Raw genomic sequence first — 17681 nt, 5'->3', positions numbered from 1 at the left:
GACCCTATATCGTCTCTAGCATGTATCAGAGAAGTTGTGGATGTTTGTATTGACACCTCTATGGTCTCTACTCTCTAGCATGTCTCAGAGACGCTGTGAAGGTTTGTATTGACCCTATATCGTCTCTAGCATGTATCAGAGACGCTATAAGGAGGTTTTATTGGCACTTCCATGGTCTCTTTCATGTCTAAGAGAAGTTGTGGATGTTTGTATTGACACCTCCATGGTCTGTACTTTATAGAGGTTTGTATGACGTTTATATTAACCCCCTCTATGCTTCATCCGAAACGCAGAGGGGGGTTGAACTGACATCTCTATGATCTCCAGCATGTCTCATAGACGCAATGGAGGTTTGTATGGCCATATCTATGATCTCTAGTAGTCATTCGCTTTAGGAAAAGCTTAATGGAACAGCCCCGAGATGAATAGACATGTGAAAGTCTCCTTCAAATATAAAAACATACACTACATTATCAACCTGGGTCTTTCCGAAACCAACATCCATGTAACGTTGAACAGACAAGAAGGTTTGTATAGAAAACTGATCGTGGATTAATTCTCAGGCCACGTTGTGAACAAGCATCTCGTGAAAAGCGAGAATTTCAAAATTTAATACCTCATTTTCGCATTTTCGTGGCATTTAGGCATCATTTTTCTTGGGGACGAAAAGGAAGAAAAGGAATAAAAATGACACACATTAGTTTTCTGAACGTTGTTTAGAATATAACGCAGAATATTGTCAACCAAAGAAGCCTTTCTTTTCTAACAATTGCTTCATACTTTGCCTTTTTGTTTTATCATGCAAAATTTTGAAGATCCAAAATCAGGAGAGAGATTTGAGAAGAATATTGGTTATGATTTAAGATTCATTGGCTATGAATCCCTAATGATTCTCAGGAAATGAAGACCAAAATAAGCAATAAATTAAAGAATCATGAAATTCGTTCAAGTAGATGGAATATGCTCATATAGGCTCAAGATTGCCTTAATGAATGTGATTCGTCATGTAAAATTTGGATACAATCAACAATCAAAGATCTTCATTAATCGACAAATAAAAAAAATCATATTTCAAAGGATTTTTGTATTAATTCGCGTGTTAAGGAAACAGAATTTCGTCCAAATTGACCTGTGGTAATTGGTAAACCTGTCTGTAATGTGGGGGAAGATGTCACATACTCATTTTATCTTGCCAGGCATCAAGTACATCCTGACACATTTTTTTTCTCATCGGTCACCAAAAAAATGTGGAAATAACTATGATAGGCATGGAATTAAACTTACATTCACTTATTCAAGAATGAATTATTATTTGAAATTATTCCCTTCGTTAAAAGCCGCTTACAATGTTCCATGGTTATGTCTGTAAACACAAAAATACGAGCTTTAAAGGCAACGTCCATTTACCGTCCTACTTTATAACTTGGACGCTGTCTCGAGATACACCCTTGGTGACACCAATAAAGTCCCCAACACTTCAATTAATAATTGAAGCTGCGAATTAATATAGATAGGCCTTGTTACAACCGATAATGTTGCACCAACGCATAATGTCGCAGATTGCGACATTATGCCAAGAGCGTCCGACGCATAATGTCGCAGTCAACGCATAATGTCGTAGTTTTCTAACGCATAATGTCACATGTCGCAACGCATAATGTCGCAGCAAATTGTCAACGCATAATGTCACATGTCGCAACGCATAATGTCACAGCGGTAATTTCTTTAGGACTCGAGCTACAGATAAGATATAAAATATGCTTTCACTTAGTATTTTGAGACACGAGAAAGAGAAAGGAATTATTTGGAAATCAGGATTACTCTTTATATGGATTTTTATCGGTTTATTGCCATTTCGTCTACTGCCTTTTCCCCCACTATCGCATGGTCTGATATCATTTCGACTACTATTAGTTAGTCAACTATCAACATAGTCCAATAACCATTTCGTCTAATTACCATCTCGTCTAATAGCCAGTTGGTCTAATAGCCGTTTTGTTTATTATCATTTAGTCTGATTGTAGTTTTTCAATTGGTCAGATATCCACTTTGTCCATCATCATTACGTCTATTACCTTTTGATCTAATAGCCAATTGGTCTAATAACCACTTTGGGTACTCTCATTTTCGTCCATGTTCCATTTGGTCTAACTTCAGTTGGTTCGCTATCACTTCGTCTTAATCCATTTCTGCTAACAATCATTTGGCATCGTTGCCATGGGTCCAATCACCAATAGGTCCGATCACCTGTTCTAGGACAATCCCCCCCCCCCAGACAATCACCTTCCGGACAACTACCCCCTGACAATTAGCCCCCGAGGACAATTACCCCCCCCCCGACAATTACCCCCTGGAAAACTATTTCCCATCAGACAATTAGCCCCGAACAATTACCTCCCCCCAGCAATTGCTCCCGAGGACAATGATTCCCCAGACAAAGACTCCCGGACAATTACCCCCCCCCAAAAAAAAAAAAAAAAAACAATTCCCTTAATGTGGGGACAATTTCCCCGGAAAATCCCCCCACCTTCTCTCCGGCATCGATGTCAGAATCAAGCGTGACCACCGGGGGGGGGGGGCACTCGACAAAAAAAGTGGTAGGGGTGTGCCGCGGGCGAGACAAAAAAACGGGGTCCTAGGAACGGATCGCCAGCGTGTGAGTGCGTATGCATCCCTATGGAGCGGGCATGCGTGCATGATGCAGCTAGCCCGGCGGCACGGCCACCGGGTGCGCTCGCGCAGAGGCGATGGTATTGCAGCTCATTGTAGCAGATCAATGCGACCGGAACGGCGTAACGAAAAATATGCCAAGTTTCGGAGCGGATTTCTTTCTTCTTTTTTCTCGATAAGAAGAAAATGCTTTGCTATGGAGCGGCTTTCTTGGTTCTTTTTCTCAACCAGATAAAGATGCTATGCCTTGGAACTGAAATTTGAGTGTAAAAATGGGGGTCCCCTCCGCGGCACATACCCGGCCACTATGCATTATATACTGAGTGCCCCCCCCCCCGGCGTGAACCATTCGTGAGTCTTAGTCGGTGGCACAGGTTTCAATATATTTAGAATAGTTGTCCAGGAGGTAATTAATTGTCCGGCGGGTAGTTGTCCGGGGGGTAATTGTTCTAGGGGGTAGTTGTCCAGGGGTAGCTGTCCGGGGCTAATTGTCCTCAGGGGATAATTCTCGGGGGTAGTTGTCTGGGGGAAAATTGTTCTCGATGATAATTTTTCGGGGGTAATTGTCCGGGGGGTAATTGTCCTCAGGGGGTAATTTTCCGGGGTTAATTGTCCTTGGGGGGTAATTGTCCTGGGGGGTAATTGTCCTCAGGGGGTAAAATTGTCAGGGGGTAGTTGTCCGGAAGGGTGATCGTCCGGGGGGGGGTAATTGTCCTAGAACGGGTAATTGGACCTATTGGTGATTGGACCCATGGCAATGATACCAAATGCTTGTTAGCCGAAATGGGTTTAGACAAAGTGATAGCGAACTAACTGAAGTTAGACCAAATGGAAATAGACGAAAATGAGAGTACACCAAGTGGTTATTAGACCAATTGGCTATTAGACCAAAAGGTAATAGACGTAATGATATTGGACAAGGTGGATATTGGACCAACTGAAAAAATACAATTAGACGAAATAATAATATAAAAAACGGCTATTAGACCAACTGGCTATTAGACGAGATGGTAATTAGACGAAATGGTGATTGGACTATGTTGATAGTTGACTAACTAATAGTAGTCGAAATGATATCAGACCATGAGATAGTGGGGGAAAAGGCAGTAGACGAAATGGCAATAAACCGATAAAAATCCATACAAAGAGTAATCCTGATTTCCAAATAATTCCTTTCTCTTTCTCGTGTCTCAAAATACTAAGTGAAAGCATATTTTATATCTTATCTGTAGCTCGAGTCCTAAAGAAAATACCGCTGTGACATTATGCGTTGCGACATGTGCCATTATGCGTTGACAATTTGCTGCGACATTATGCGTTGCGACATGTGACATTCCCGACCTTTCGTTTGAGGACGCGGACGCTTATTTACAACGGTCGTTGACTTTGGAAGGGACTTTTTGGGCCCGTCATCATGGTCGTAAAACTCAGTCCTGCAATGCAAATTGTGTGACATGAGATTTTTTTTTCGTTTCGCATCTGCGACGGAAACATTCAATATGCGTTTCGTGTGCAAAATTCTGGTTGCTACTATGGTAACAGCGATTTATCCGATTGAGGACGACTTTCCAAAGCCACATTTGACTCCTCCTAGAGCTCGAGAGGCCGCCCGGGGGGCCCACTTCCATTGATTAGTGGATACCAGTAGCGACCACCCGTAAAAGGGGACAGAGTGGGCAGGTACGTTACGTATATAGGCCTATGTAACGTTATAAGGGTGTCAAAACGATGTTTAAAATGCTGAAATAAGGGATATATATTCAATACTTATAGGGTTTCACAAGCCAAATACTTGTTGAGAGATGCATTTTCATAATCTGGAAAAGAATTGCTTCCCTTGTTTAGCATGTTTAGGGTACTTTTCGAAACCCCATGGTCGTGTCTGGTATCCACTCATCAATGGAAGTGGTCCCCCGGAATTTGAATCTAATCCCCATTTCTGGGGAATGTAAAACATAATGCCCCTCACATCGTGTGCGAGAGGCATATCGTTTGTGTATAAGGAGTAAACAAAAAAAACAAAAAAACAAAAGAAACAAAAGGAAACGAGTTCAAAGGTATCGCATATGATGTGTACATATCAACGCATGAGAAATGTTCGGCTGGAGAGGTTGATCTTATCCATGAAATCAATTGCCAGTGATCCACCAATAATCCACATTAAATGTAATATCGATTCGATGGACTGTAATGATCTATATTTAAGCCTTCATTCAGTAAGTTTTTCCTCACTCAATATGTTCTCGATTTGTTTGAAAAACCACTTTCTTCTCCATGTCATAAATCTATTTTAGGTCCTGCATTTTGAATATCTCCAGCCATCAGTCGTAATATACATGCATGTATGCGGTACGGGTGTCGCGGAAAGGGATTTTGCACACGAAAAGCAGATTTGTAGGGCCTGTAACCCCCCTGTTACACAAAGCTTAGCATTGATCGTAGAGCAGTTTTCTACGTTTGATTCTATTGACTGTAATGCACAATCAATCTTAAAAATCAAGTGTATGATTAAGCGTTAACTTTTGTGTTAGGGGACCCTAATACTAGCGTCCGTGATGATTGCGAAAGGTCCCAATTATGCGTTAGAAAACTACGACATTCCCGACCTTTCGTTTGAGGACGCGGACGCTACTTTACAACGGTAGTTGATTTTGGAAGAGACTTTTTGGGCCCGTCGTAAAACTCTAGCCGGCAATGCAAATTGTGTGACATGAGATTTTTTTTTCGTTTCGCATCTGCGACGGAAACGTTCAATATGCGTTTCGTGTGCAAAATTCTGGTTGCTACTATGGTAACAGCGATATATCCGATTGAGGACGACTTTCCAAAGCCACATTTGACTCCTCCTAGAGCTCGAGAGGCCGCCCGGGGGGCCCACTTCCATTGATTAGTGGATACCAAGAGCAACCACGCGTAAAAGGGGACAGAGTGGGCAAGTACATTACGTATAGACCTATGTAGCGTTATAAGGGTGTCAAAACGATGTTTAAAATGCTGAAAAAGGGATACTGACATATCCAATACTTGTAGGGTGTCACAATCCAAATACTAATTAAGAGATGCATTTTCATAATATGAAAAAGACTTACTTCCATTGTTTAGGGTGCTTTTCGAAACTCCATTGTCGCGCCTGGTATCCACTTATCAATGGAAGTGGTCCCCCCGGAATTTGAATCTAATCCCCATTTCTGGGGAAAGTAAAACATAATGCCCATTACATCGTGTGCTAGAGGCATATCGTTTGTGTAGAAGGCGTACACAATAGAACAAAGAAACCCGTTAGCTCAAACCATGGACCCTATAGGGTCCGTGCTTAAACGTATTGTACATGTATATGCTGTGTACAGAAATGGTTTTGGCTAGTGAGAGAGGTTGATCTGACCCATGAAATCAATTGCCAGTGATCCACCAATAATCCACATTAAATGCAATATCGATTCGATGGACTGTAATGATCTATATCTAAGCGTTCATTCAGTAAGTTTTTCCTCATTCAATATGTACTCGATCTGTTTGAAAAACCACTTTCTTATCCATGTCATAATCTATTTTAGGTCCTGCATTTCGAATATCTCCAGCCATCAGTCATAATATACATGTATGTATAGTGCGGGTGTCGCGGGAAAGGATTTTGCACACGAAAAGCAGATCTGTAGGGCCTGTAACCCCCCTGTAACACAAAGTTTAGCATTGATCGTACAGCAGTTTTCTACGTTTGATTCTATTGACTATAATGTACAATCAATCATAAAAATCAAGTGTATGATTAAGCGTTAACTTTTGTGTAAGGGGACCCCAATATTAGCGTCGGTGAAGATTGCGAAAGGTCCCAATTATGCGTTGACTGCGACATTATGCGTCGGACGCTCTTGGCATGTCGCAATCTGCGACATTATGCGTTAGTGCGACATTCCCGACCTTTCGTTTGAGGACGCGGACGCTTATTTACAACGGTAGTTGACTTTGGAAGGGACTTTTTGGGCCCGTCATCATGGTCGTAAAACTCAGTCCTGCAATGCAAATTGTGTGACATGAGATTTTTTTTCGTTTCGCATCTGCGACGGAAACATTCAATATGCGTTTCGTGTGCAAAATTCTGGTTGCTACTATGGTAACAGCGATTTATCCGATTGAGGACGACTTTCCAAAGCCACATTTGACTCCTCCTAGAGCTCGAGAGGCCGCCCGGGGGGCCCACTTCCATTGATTAGTGGATACCAGTAGCGACCACCCGTAAAAGGGGACAGAGTGGGCAGGTACGTTACGTATATAACCTATGTAACGTTATAAGGGTGTCAAAACGATGTTTAAAATGCTGAATAAAGGGATATATATTCAATACTTGTAGGGTTTCACAAGCCAAATACTTGTTAAGAGATGCATTTTCATAATCTGGAAAAGAATTGCTTCACTTGTTTAGCATGTTTAGGGTACTTTTCGAAACCCCATGGTCGTGCCTGGTATCCACTCATCAATGGAAGTGGTCCCCCCGGAATTTGAATCTAATCCCCATTTCTGGGGAATGTAAAACATAATGCCCCTCACATCGTGTGCGAGAGGCATATCGTTTGTGTATAAGGAGTAAACAAAAGAAACAAACGAAACAAAAGGAAACGGGTTCAAAGGTATCGCATATGATGTGTACATAATTATCAACGCATGCGAAATGTTCGGCTGGAGAGGTTGATCTTATCCATGAAATCAATTGCCAGTGATCCACCAATAATCCACATTAAATGTAATATCGATTCGATGGACTGTAATGATCTATATTTAAGCCTTCATTCAGTAAGTTTTTCCTCACTCAATATGTTCTCGATTTGTTTGAAAAACCACTTTCTTATCCATGTCATAAATCTATTTTAGGTCCTGCATTTTGAATATCTCCAGCCATCAGTCGTAATATACATGCATGTATGCGGTACGGGTGTCGCGGAAAGGGATTTTGCACACGAAAAGCAGATTTGTAGGGCCTGTAACCCCCCTGTTACACAAAGCTTAGCATTGATCGTAGAGCAGTTTTCTACGTTTGATTCTATAGACTGTAATGCACAATCAATCTTAAAAATCAAGTGTATGATTAAGCGTTAACTTTTGTGTTAGGGGACCCTAATACTAGCGTCCGTGATGATTGCGAAAGGTCCCAATTAACGGTTGTAACAGGCCTTTCATGAACACCCGGATTGTACGACCTCTCTCCAATCACTCTGTAGCAACATAGTTATAAAAATAGGCTTCATTCCAGTGAGACTATTGTAAGGTAAATAATAGGAAATCAATTACCTTTGATCGCCACGTCAACCAAAGTTTGAAGACATCTACATGGCGCCCACATTGTATGGTCTTATCGCCCGTATCAAACGAAACGTCATAGTGCTTGTCCTGTTGAAAGAGATAGGGGGCGCGCATCGAGTTACAGTCCTCCAAAAGACCCTGAAATTAAATAAAGTGACGCGTTGTCTTCTTAAGACATTAAAATGAAAGTGAGAGCTTTGGACTAGAATCAGCTGCAAAACGACCGTCTGTCAATATACAATTGGCTGAAAGATTAATAACTTCGTTCTAAGTAACATTCTCCAAAGAATATTAATATCCATAAGGTTGATTTCTACAAGAGTGCGTGATTACGGTACCTAAAAGCAAAATGTCCATACGCCTGTAATTGATAATGACAACTAGTCACTGCTGAAAACATTGATGCAGTAGTGCCTAGATTGCATCCTTAATGCAGCCTTTTGTTATAGAAGTCATTTCAGATTGTATCGCCAGATAAAGTAATAATTAATGTATGCACAATGGATTCCAATCATTGCAAAATAGTGCCAATTCCAAAAAGTGCCAAGAGAGAGAGAGAGAGAGAGAGGGTATGACTGAAATGATGCACGTCAAAGGCTATTAAAAATGAAAATGAAAATTCATATTTTATTCTTCGAAATAGACCTCTAAATTCTAGAATTAGTTCTGAGAATTTTTTGCCCATTGACTGTGAGCCCGGGCCAGCAGCCATTGTGCTCGATACAACATTACAGTCAGAACTGAAGTTATACCTGGCCCGACTCTTCGCCTCATGAATATGTTACTTAAATAGTCCTAATGCAAGCAATATGAATTAACAAATTTACACTGACTTTAGCGGAATTTTTAGGAATTTCATGTGGCATACTTTGAGCCAACATAAGCCAAATCATGTTCAACATGATGTGTGAAGGTTTATAATCATGAGCTAAATAACTATGATCAAGGAATGCTTTAATGCAAAAAAAAATCAAAATGAAATTATAATAAACTATAATGCTTTATGCATTTCCATTAAGTGCCTTTTGTTTTTACTCTTGACATACAGTATAGAGCTTGAATGCATTTTTTTACTGGATAATATCATTTTGGCCTTATATGCTTTTTCGTTTTGTCATATGATCGTATTATCAAGAGGTTACAATAATGAGACCAAAAAATCAAAACAACAATAAAAATTACTGAAAGTTTCGAGCAAGAAACCAATGTAACCAAAAAAAAAACCTTACAGAAGACCGAACTTTTGTTAGTTCATGCACAGATAAGGCTTGTGGCCAAGTGGTTACGGCCTCTGTTTCTTAAACAGAAGATCGAAGGTTCGATTCCTTCCTATGGCCTTTTTTTTATATAAAAGAACTTCTTAATAACCTTTTTCCAACCGAAAAAAAATAATGTAATAATATGAGGCCTAATGGCCAACTGGTATGGCGTCTGTGTCGTAATCAGAAGATCGAGGGTTCGATTTTTTTTCTTTTTGGTAAGATATTGCTCATACGCGGATTCTATTCTGTTTGGCTAGTTCAGGGACAAATAAAGCCTGACAACTAAGTAGTTAGTGCTTCCGTTTCGTAGAAAATAAGAGTTCGAATCACTCCGAAGGCATATGTTGTACAATCTTTCTAAAACACGGAATTATAAGTATATTTTTGGCCAGGGGTCGTTTCATATAAAGCTGTTTGTTTCTGTTTCTGTCGTTAGTTAAGAGTGCATGACTTTAAGAACGACTGGTGATCCTTTAATGAGATTATGATTCACTTTAATGTTAATTGGTGATTATTTAGTGCATAAAAATGACCATCAGTCCCTTTAAAGTCGCTCTTTACAGACGACCAGCTTTATGAAGTACCTTTAGGATATACACAGATTAGGGCTGGTAGCCAAGTGCCTTTTTATTGAAATGAGGACTTTTTGACATTAATTTTGTTACGTCTCGATGCATTAACGTGTTGTAATAAAACAAAATAGTGCAGCAATATGTAACTATATCCTGCCCAGGCTTTATAAAAAAAAATTGGCCTGGTGGCCAAGTGGTTACGGCCTCTGTTTGATAAACAGAAGATCGAGGGTTCGATTCCCTCCCATTGGCCTATTTTTATTTTTTTTTTAATTCTGGAGCGCGAACTTTTGAAAATGTTTTGTCAGCTCGTTCACAAAAGGCCTGGTGGCCAAGTGGTTACGGCCTCTGTCTCATAAACAGAAGATCGAGGGTTCGATTCCCTCCCATGGCCTTTTTTATAAAAGAAAATACTAAAACATTTTTATATGTATTTGGCCAACCCTAAGGCCTGACGGCAAAATGATATGGCCTTTTTCTCGTAATCAGAAAATTGAGGGTTCGAAGCCCTCTCAAGCCTTAATGTTGTTTCTTTATTTTTAAGGTAAAATATCACGCAGATTTTTAACATCTTTTGGGTAAGTCAAACAAAAAATAAAATTTGGTGACCAAAGGTACTCTTTCCGTTTCGTAGAAAAGAAGATGGAGAGTTCAAATCACCCTCCGGCCTGTTTAGTACAATCTTACGGAAAGAAGGAATTATAACTATGTTTTTGGTACACAGATAAGGACTGGTGGCAAATGCACATGCTTTTTTTGTGAAACGAGGACTTTTAACAATCGTTTTTTGCTAGGTTTTGTTGCTATTTGATTACGTATCACCCTGACTCTCACGTGTTGTTAATTGTAAAAAAAAATATAAAAAAACCTTCTGCAGCCACAATAAGTAACTATATTTTGCCCAGGTTATACATAAAATCAGGGCTAGTGGCCAAGTAGTTAGGTCTTTGTTTCAAAGACAGACGATGGACCAGGGGCGTCGATCCATTTTTCAGATTTGGGGGGGGCAAAATCATTAACGTTCCAAAGGCGGTCGATCGTACAGAACACACACACCCTCACACACACTCACCCACACACACACCCACACACACACACACACACACACACACACATATATATATATATATATATATATATATATATAAACCCCTCAAAAAAAGTTCCGCAACTCAAGTTTGAGTGCTAATAAATTTCTTAGTGTGCCATCATCATATGTAAAAGTGGTATCATTGGAAAGTATGATTATTCCTCTTTACGATCATGTGTCATTTGTAATGCTAGTGTTATTATGAAATACACAGACATGATAAATATGCAGCAATGTAAAATATGAAATGTTGCAAAATTCGTTGCCATGTCATGTTTGAGTTCTGCAACTCAAACTGCAAGTTTGAGTGCTAATAAATTTCTTAATGTGCCATCATCATGTGTAAAAGTGATATCTTTAGAAAGCATGATTATTCTTCTTTACAATCATGTGTCATTTGTAATGCTAGTGTTATGAAATACACAGACATGATAATACGCAGCAATGTTAGACATGAAATGTTGCAAAATGCGTCGTTTGCAATAGCGAATTTCCAATTGTTTCGAGGATGGACCGAGTGCATTCACTGTCACCTGCATGGTGGAAATTCTATAGAAATGGAGACTCTTGTTGGAAATCAATGCATTTTGCAACATTTCACTTCTGACTTTTCTCGATGTTCAGGATGATTGCATATTCCATGATAACATAAACACAGCAAATGGCATGTCATTGTAAAGAAGAATAATTCAGCTTTTTAATGATACCAGTTTCATCTTTTATACTTCATTAACCAAAAAGATATCATCCCCAAAACTGAGTTGCAAAACTTTTTTTGAGGGGTTTATATATATATATGACTCATGAGACACATACACGTATCTCACCAACAAATTAATGCGAGCTGATTGTTTTTAGTATACTGACAGGAAAAGCGTGCCTGTTTAAGACTGTTTGTAGTAACTCATGAGGAGGACTACACAGATAGTACGAGTGCTATAGTGCTATCTAAAAGAACAATAGATGCGAGCGCAAAGCGCGAGCTCAAAATTTTGATATTTCGATCTGAAACAATGACAGTTTAATGGATGTTTTTGATAAAGAACAAGATATATATCCAAGAAAAGATGATTGCAAATCGAAGCAGGAGTTCTTTGGAGGTTTAGAACTGAAAACAGGACATTTACATTCACCTATTAATCATCAAAAGTATGAGTTTTTGCTACAGAAATGATGCGAGCGCGAAGTGCGAGCTGAAAATTTTTATATTCCAATCTGAAAAGCGGACATTTTGAGCACGATTTTGAATAAAGAACGAGTTGTGTATCTCAATCTCACTTGCTGAACATCACAATCTTGTTTTTTTTTTTTGGGGGGGCATATCCGGAATTATTGGGGGGGGCAAAATGATATGTGTGCCCCCCCCTCAATATTTTTATTGGTGGGGCGATCGCCCCCCTGCCCCCCAGGATCGACGCCTTGGCGATGGACGGTTCCAAGCCCTCCCATGGCCTCCTTTGCGAAACCTTTTTTTTTGCCCCGGTCATACACAAATATGGTCTAAACATAAAGTGGTTCCGGTCGAGAGTTCGAATCCATTCCAATCGTTTTTATGGGAAGGGGGGATGTAATATCGTATTAAAACGCAGAATCACAAGCGAAGCGAAGAAAATAATGCAGTTTTGGATCAAAAAAAATATAAAGTTTGCATGTCATGAAAGCCCTAAATATTTTATTTGTTAGATATTCAAGGAAATTCGATGAATCTTTTCGACACGTACGCATACTACTTGCTTGAAAAAAAAAGTTGATAAATTAGTATAATGGTAAATTCTCCGTCATGATTATTCGATTATACTGTATAATATTTCCTAATGCCCCCCACAAAATATATAAAATAATGATGACATATTTTAAAGTACTTTATGACCAAATAACTCGCATGTATGGCCTGGTGGCCAAGTGGTAAGGCGTCTGTCTCGTAAACAGAAGATCAAGGGTTCGAACCCCTTTCAGGCCTTCCTTTTTTGGTGTCATGTTACTGACAGGCTGACTTGTATTTTTTTAAAGCTTAGTTACCAAGTTGTAGTGGTATGTTAATCATGACCTAACTGTGGATTGGTTGATAGAACCCAATTAAGGGTATGTATCGTGTCTGTTGATATGGTCAAGGTTCTCTAGAAACATGCGATATTGGAAATAATTTGGACTAAAACCATTACCAATCATTGGAATGGGGTTGAAAATCGCACTTTTCTGCGTGCAGAATGTCCGTCATGAACCCGGTACTTTACATTGCCTATCAAAAAACAGGATTTCAATTAAACTTGATAACGATGCCTGGGAAGAATATAAGTGAATAAATTTTATCAGAATGAAATTTGATGAGAACATTTAATTTTGTCATTATTTTACAAGGAACTTACGTCTTCTTTGAATAGCACAGCAGCGCACTGTAGTGTAATACCCATCATCTTATGAGGATTCAATGTCACCGAATCGGCTCTCTTAGATGTGTTCATCGTTCATTGACGTTAGATGTACATTGATGTTAGATGTGTTCATTGACCCTAAATGACCTTTGACCTTAATCATGAGACCAAAATGAAACTTGCACAAAATGTTCAGTGATGCTTGATTACTATTGTGTTCAAGTTTCATGAATCAGATCCATAAACAATCAAAGTTATGGTGGGAATTCAACAGATACCCCGAATTTGGCCAAAGTTCATTGACCCTAAATGACCTTTGACCTTAGTCATGTGACATGAAACTCATGCAGGATGTTCAGTGATACTTGATTAACCTTATGGCCAAGTTTCATGAGCTAGGTTCATATACTTTCTAAGTTATGATGTCATTTAAAAAACTTAACCTTAGGTTAAGATTTGATGTTGACGCCGCCGCCGCCGTCGGAAAAGCGGCGCCTATAGTCTCACTCTGCTATGCAGGTAAGACAAAAATGGGCCTGGTGGCCAAGTGGTTACGGCCTCTGTTTGATAAACAGAAGATCGAGGGTTCGATTCCCTCCCATGGCCTATTTTTATTTTAAAAAAATTCTGGGGAGCGAACTTTTGAAAATGTTTTGTCAGTTCGTTCACAAAAGGTCTGGTGGCCAAGTGGTTACGGCCTCTGTCTCATATACATGAGATCGAGGGTTTGATTCCCTCCCATGGCCTATTTTATAAAAGAAAATACGGGAGCGTTTTTATGTTTTTGGCCAACCCTAAGGCATGACGGCCAAATCATATGGCCTTTGTCTCGTAATCAGAAGATTGAGGGTTCGAAGCCCTCTCAAGCCTTAATGTTGTTTCTTTTCAGTTTATTGTAAAATTTTACGCGGATCTTTAACATCTTTTGGCTAAGTCAAACAAAAAATAAATGTTGGTGACCAAACATACTGTCTCCGTTTCGTAGAAAAGAAGATGGAGAGTTCAAATCACTCTCCGGTCTGTTTTGTAAATCTTACGGAAAGAAGGAATTGTTAACTACGTGTTTGGTACACATTAAATGACTGTTGGCCAATACAGATGTTTTTTCTGAAACGAGGACTTTTAGCAATCGCTTTTGTCCTAGGTTTTGTTGCTATTTGGTTAAGGCCTGGTCACACCGCCCGAGCGTTGTTGGAGCGGTCGTGGAGCGGTAGGGAAAGAGGGTCGAATTTCGCTCTCAAAATTGGGGGAAAAATCGAAAACGAAAATTGAAAACAAAAAACAGCAGTCGAAATCGAAAAATGGTAAACGGTAGCAAGCGGTAATGATTTTTTTCTCTCCGCTCCACGACCGCTCCAACAACGCTCGGGCTTTGTGACCACGCCTTTACGTCTCGCGTGTTGTTGATTAAAAAAAACTACTGCAGCGACAATTAGTTACTATATAGATTTTACACAAATAATGGCTAATGGCCAAGTATAGATACGGTTTTTGATTTATATAGACAGACGATGGACGGTTCCAACTTCCAAGCCCTCCCATGGCCTCCTTTGCGAAAACTTTTTTTGCCCTTTCATACACAAATATGGTCTAAACTTGAAGTGGTTCCGGTTGAGAGTTCGAACCCCTTCCAATCGTTATTATGGGAAGGGGGTATAATATCTTACTGAAACGCGGAATCACAAGCGAAGCAAACAAAATATGCAGTTTTTTTATAAAAAAATTGTAAATTTTGCATGTTCATGAAAAGCCCTAAATATTTTATTGGTAAGATATTCAAGGAAATTCGATGAATCTTTTCGATACGTACGCATACTACTTGCTTGAAACAAAAAAAACGTTAATAAATTAGTATATAGTTCAATGGTAAATTCTCCGGCATGATTATTCAATTATACTGTATGATATTTCCTAATGCCTCACTCAAAATATATAAAATAGTGATGACTTATTTCAAATTACTTTATGACCAAATTACTCGCATGTATGGCCTGGTGGCCAAGTGGTAAGGCGTCTGTCTCGTAAACAGAAGATCAAGGGTTCGAACCCCTTTCAGGCCTTCCTTTTTTGGTGTCATGTTACTGACAGGCTGACTTGTATTTTTTAAAGCAAGATACTTAAGAAATAAAGCTTAGTTACCAAGTTGTAGTGGTATGTTAATCATGACCTAACTGTGGATTGGTTGATAGAACCCAATTAAGGGTATGTATCGTGTCTGCCCATGAAAGACTAAATATTTTTTTAATTTCCCATTGTTGATATGGTCAAGGTTCTCTAGAAACATGCGATATTGGAAATAATTTGGACTAAAACCATTACCAATCATTGGAATGTAGTTGTAAATCGCACTTTTCCGCATACAGAATGTCCGTCATGAACCCGGTACTTTACATTGCCTAACAAAAAAAACAGGGTTTCAATTAAACTTGATAAAGATGCGTGGGAAGCATATACGTGAATAAATTTTATCAAAATGAAACTTGATGAGAACATTTAATATTGACATTATTTTACAAGGAACTTACGTCTTCTCTGAATAGCACAGCAGCGCACTGTAGTGTAATACCCATCATCTTATGAGGATTCCATGTCACCGAATCGGCTCTGTCAGATGTGAAGCAAGGGTCTTTACGTTACTTTAAACATCTTCATAAACAATTCTTCATCATCGTGAATTACGTAAACTTTGGTATAATTTTCCTATTATCATGATTATGAAATAGAGGGGCAAACTTCAGTGATGTCAATAGACATCGGTGGATTTAGGAATTAATTTGCCTTGTTTGTATAATGTGGATCCACTCCCCCCCCCCCCGAAAGGAAACAATCCGAATTTTTTAAAAGCCTGAGAAATGAATATTCAACATAGAAGGGCAAACCTGGTTACTATTAGCATCTAATTTGACTCTATCTGAACTTAGAAAAAGTTTCCTACGTAATAATTATTGTTACTGTACATGTTATGGTACGTGTGTTATACCCACGAGAATAATCGGAAACCCCGTTTACATGTTGTGCACTGTGCAGTACTGAAACTTATATATGCTTCACGTATGAACACGTGATTTAGTTATGTGAAACAAAACTTCAATGATAGATATTTGCTTTATCATTTTTTTTAAACTAAAACTCGACCGTCAAGTGGAATAAAATAAATGTTTAATTTAATTTTAAGATAAAGCCTTGGCATAATAAACAGTTTTTCCTTTTATGAGGTTAGAATCTAGTAAACCAGAAAATCTCCGAGTAAAATTAAAAGAAAAAACATAGTCTTACATCTCATATTTGTCGACGAAAGATTTAAAATCATGAGGGTTTAAGTGGATGCATTGTTTGAGTAAGGATTTCTGATATCACATACATACCTACTAACACCATCCAGTTTATGACGATGTTTCCGCGAAAGTAGTGCACCCCCTCCCCAAGCAGCCTGGCGAACAGAAATGAAATAAAGATAACAAATGATTTCATTCCTCAAAATAATTTGAATTTTCTTCCTTCCAAAACTTCTAACAAGGGTTGATTTATCCAGATTCAATGATATGGAATTTATGTTTTCATCCTCAACCTCTCTCAAGTTAATCAATTTCATCATTACATATCATGAATTTACAGTATTCGGTTCTATTAAAAACTCGTCCATTTATATCACATTTAAAATTGAAATACGGACTAGACGGTCAAAAATATCTAACACCATCTTCCAATCAAAACAAATTGGTTAAATGAACTTCATTATAAAAAAAAATGCACCACAAACATAATTGCAAAACAAATGGAATTATAAAAAAAGAAGAGTTAGACACCGCCCAAACAGAATTGCTGCCCTCTTTGCTCGAATGAAATGAGATCACATTCTGAATAAAAGGAAATGGTAAATAAGAAATAAAACAGTGAAACTAAATTAGATGGGCCTATTGCATTCATTATCATTAGATAAAGTCTTGCTGACCATTACCCATTAATTCATTTTTATCAATCATATAATGTATCATTTTATTAGTTGATATTAAAGAATAGTTATCACGATTTCGAATTAAAATAAAACCGATTCGTTTTAGTAATAGAATCACAATTTGGCGAGCGCTCAAACCGATTTGCTGCCCGCTTCGATCGAATGACTTTTTTGGTCGGAAGAACTCACATCTACATGCATCCAAAGGTTATATTTTGAGCAGATATCTGCAATTTTGTTGATTGGATCGTATGCTCCTACTACGGTTGTGCCAGCTGTAGCGTTGACGAAGAAAGGTTTGTCCCCCTATAGTAAAAAAAATTCATTAAAACTTGGACACAAGCATTTCACGCAAAACATGTGATAACAATGACCGTTGAACAACAAACAGTAAGGTTAATTCAGAGTAAAAAAATTGTGAATATGTTTGTCTTTAGCGTTACGTAATGGAATGCAGAAATAATT

General features: G+C 38.7%; 1 protein-coding gene and 3 non-coding genes across 5 annotated transcripts in view; 3 read left to right on the top strand and 1 right to left on the bottom strand.

Moving 5' to 3' along the window:
• The window catches only part of LOC121410783 (glutamate decarboxylase 1-like), a 60587-nt gene that overhangs the window by 8318 nt on the left and 34588 nt on the right, over positions 1 to 17681 (bottom strand). For both annotated transcript variants that reach the window (XM_041603092.1, XM_041603093.1), the window contains 4 exons: positions 17406 to 17522; positions 16627 to 16691; positions 15787 to 15865; positions 7954 to 8103 (listed from right to left, as the gene is read on the bottom strand). In XM_041603092.1, coding sequence (XP_041459026.1) covers positions 7954 to 8103; positions 15787 to 15865; positions 16627 to 16691; positions 17406 to 17522 — 411 coding nt within the window. The remainder of the gene's footprint in view (positions 1 to 7953; positions 8104 to 15786; positions 15866 to 16626; positions 16692 to 17405; positions 17523 to 17681) is intronic.
• Positions 12778 to 12849, top strand: TRNAT-CGU. The gene has a single exon. It is a non-coding gene; the product is annotated as a tRNA-Thr (tRNA).
• Positions 13795 to 13868, top strand: TRNAI-GAU. The gene has a single exon. It is a non-coding gene; the product is annotated as a tRNA-Ile (tRNA).
• TRNAT-CGU lies at positions 15250 to 15321 on the top strand. The gene has a single exon. It is a non-coding gene; the product is annotated as a tRNA-Thr (tRNA).

Source organism: Lytechinus variegatus, chromosome 3 (assembly GCF_018143015.1).
Source record: "Lytechinus variegatus isolate NC3 chromosome 3, Lvar_3.0, whole genome shotgun sequence".
Classification (NCBI taxonomy): Eukaryota; Metazoa; Echinodermata; class Echinoidea; order Temnopleuroida; family Toxopneustidae; genus Lytechinus; species Lytechinus variegatus.
Note: the sequence above shows the minus strand (reverse complement) of the source record. Positions and strands in the feature narration are given on the sequence as shown.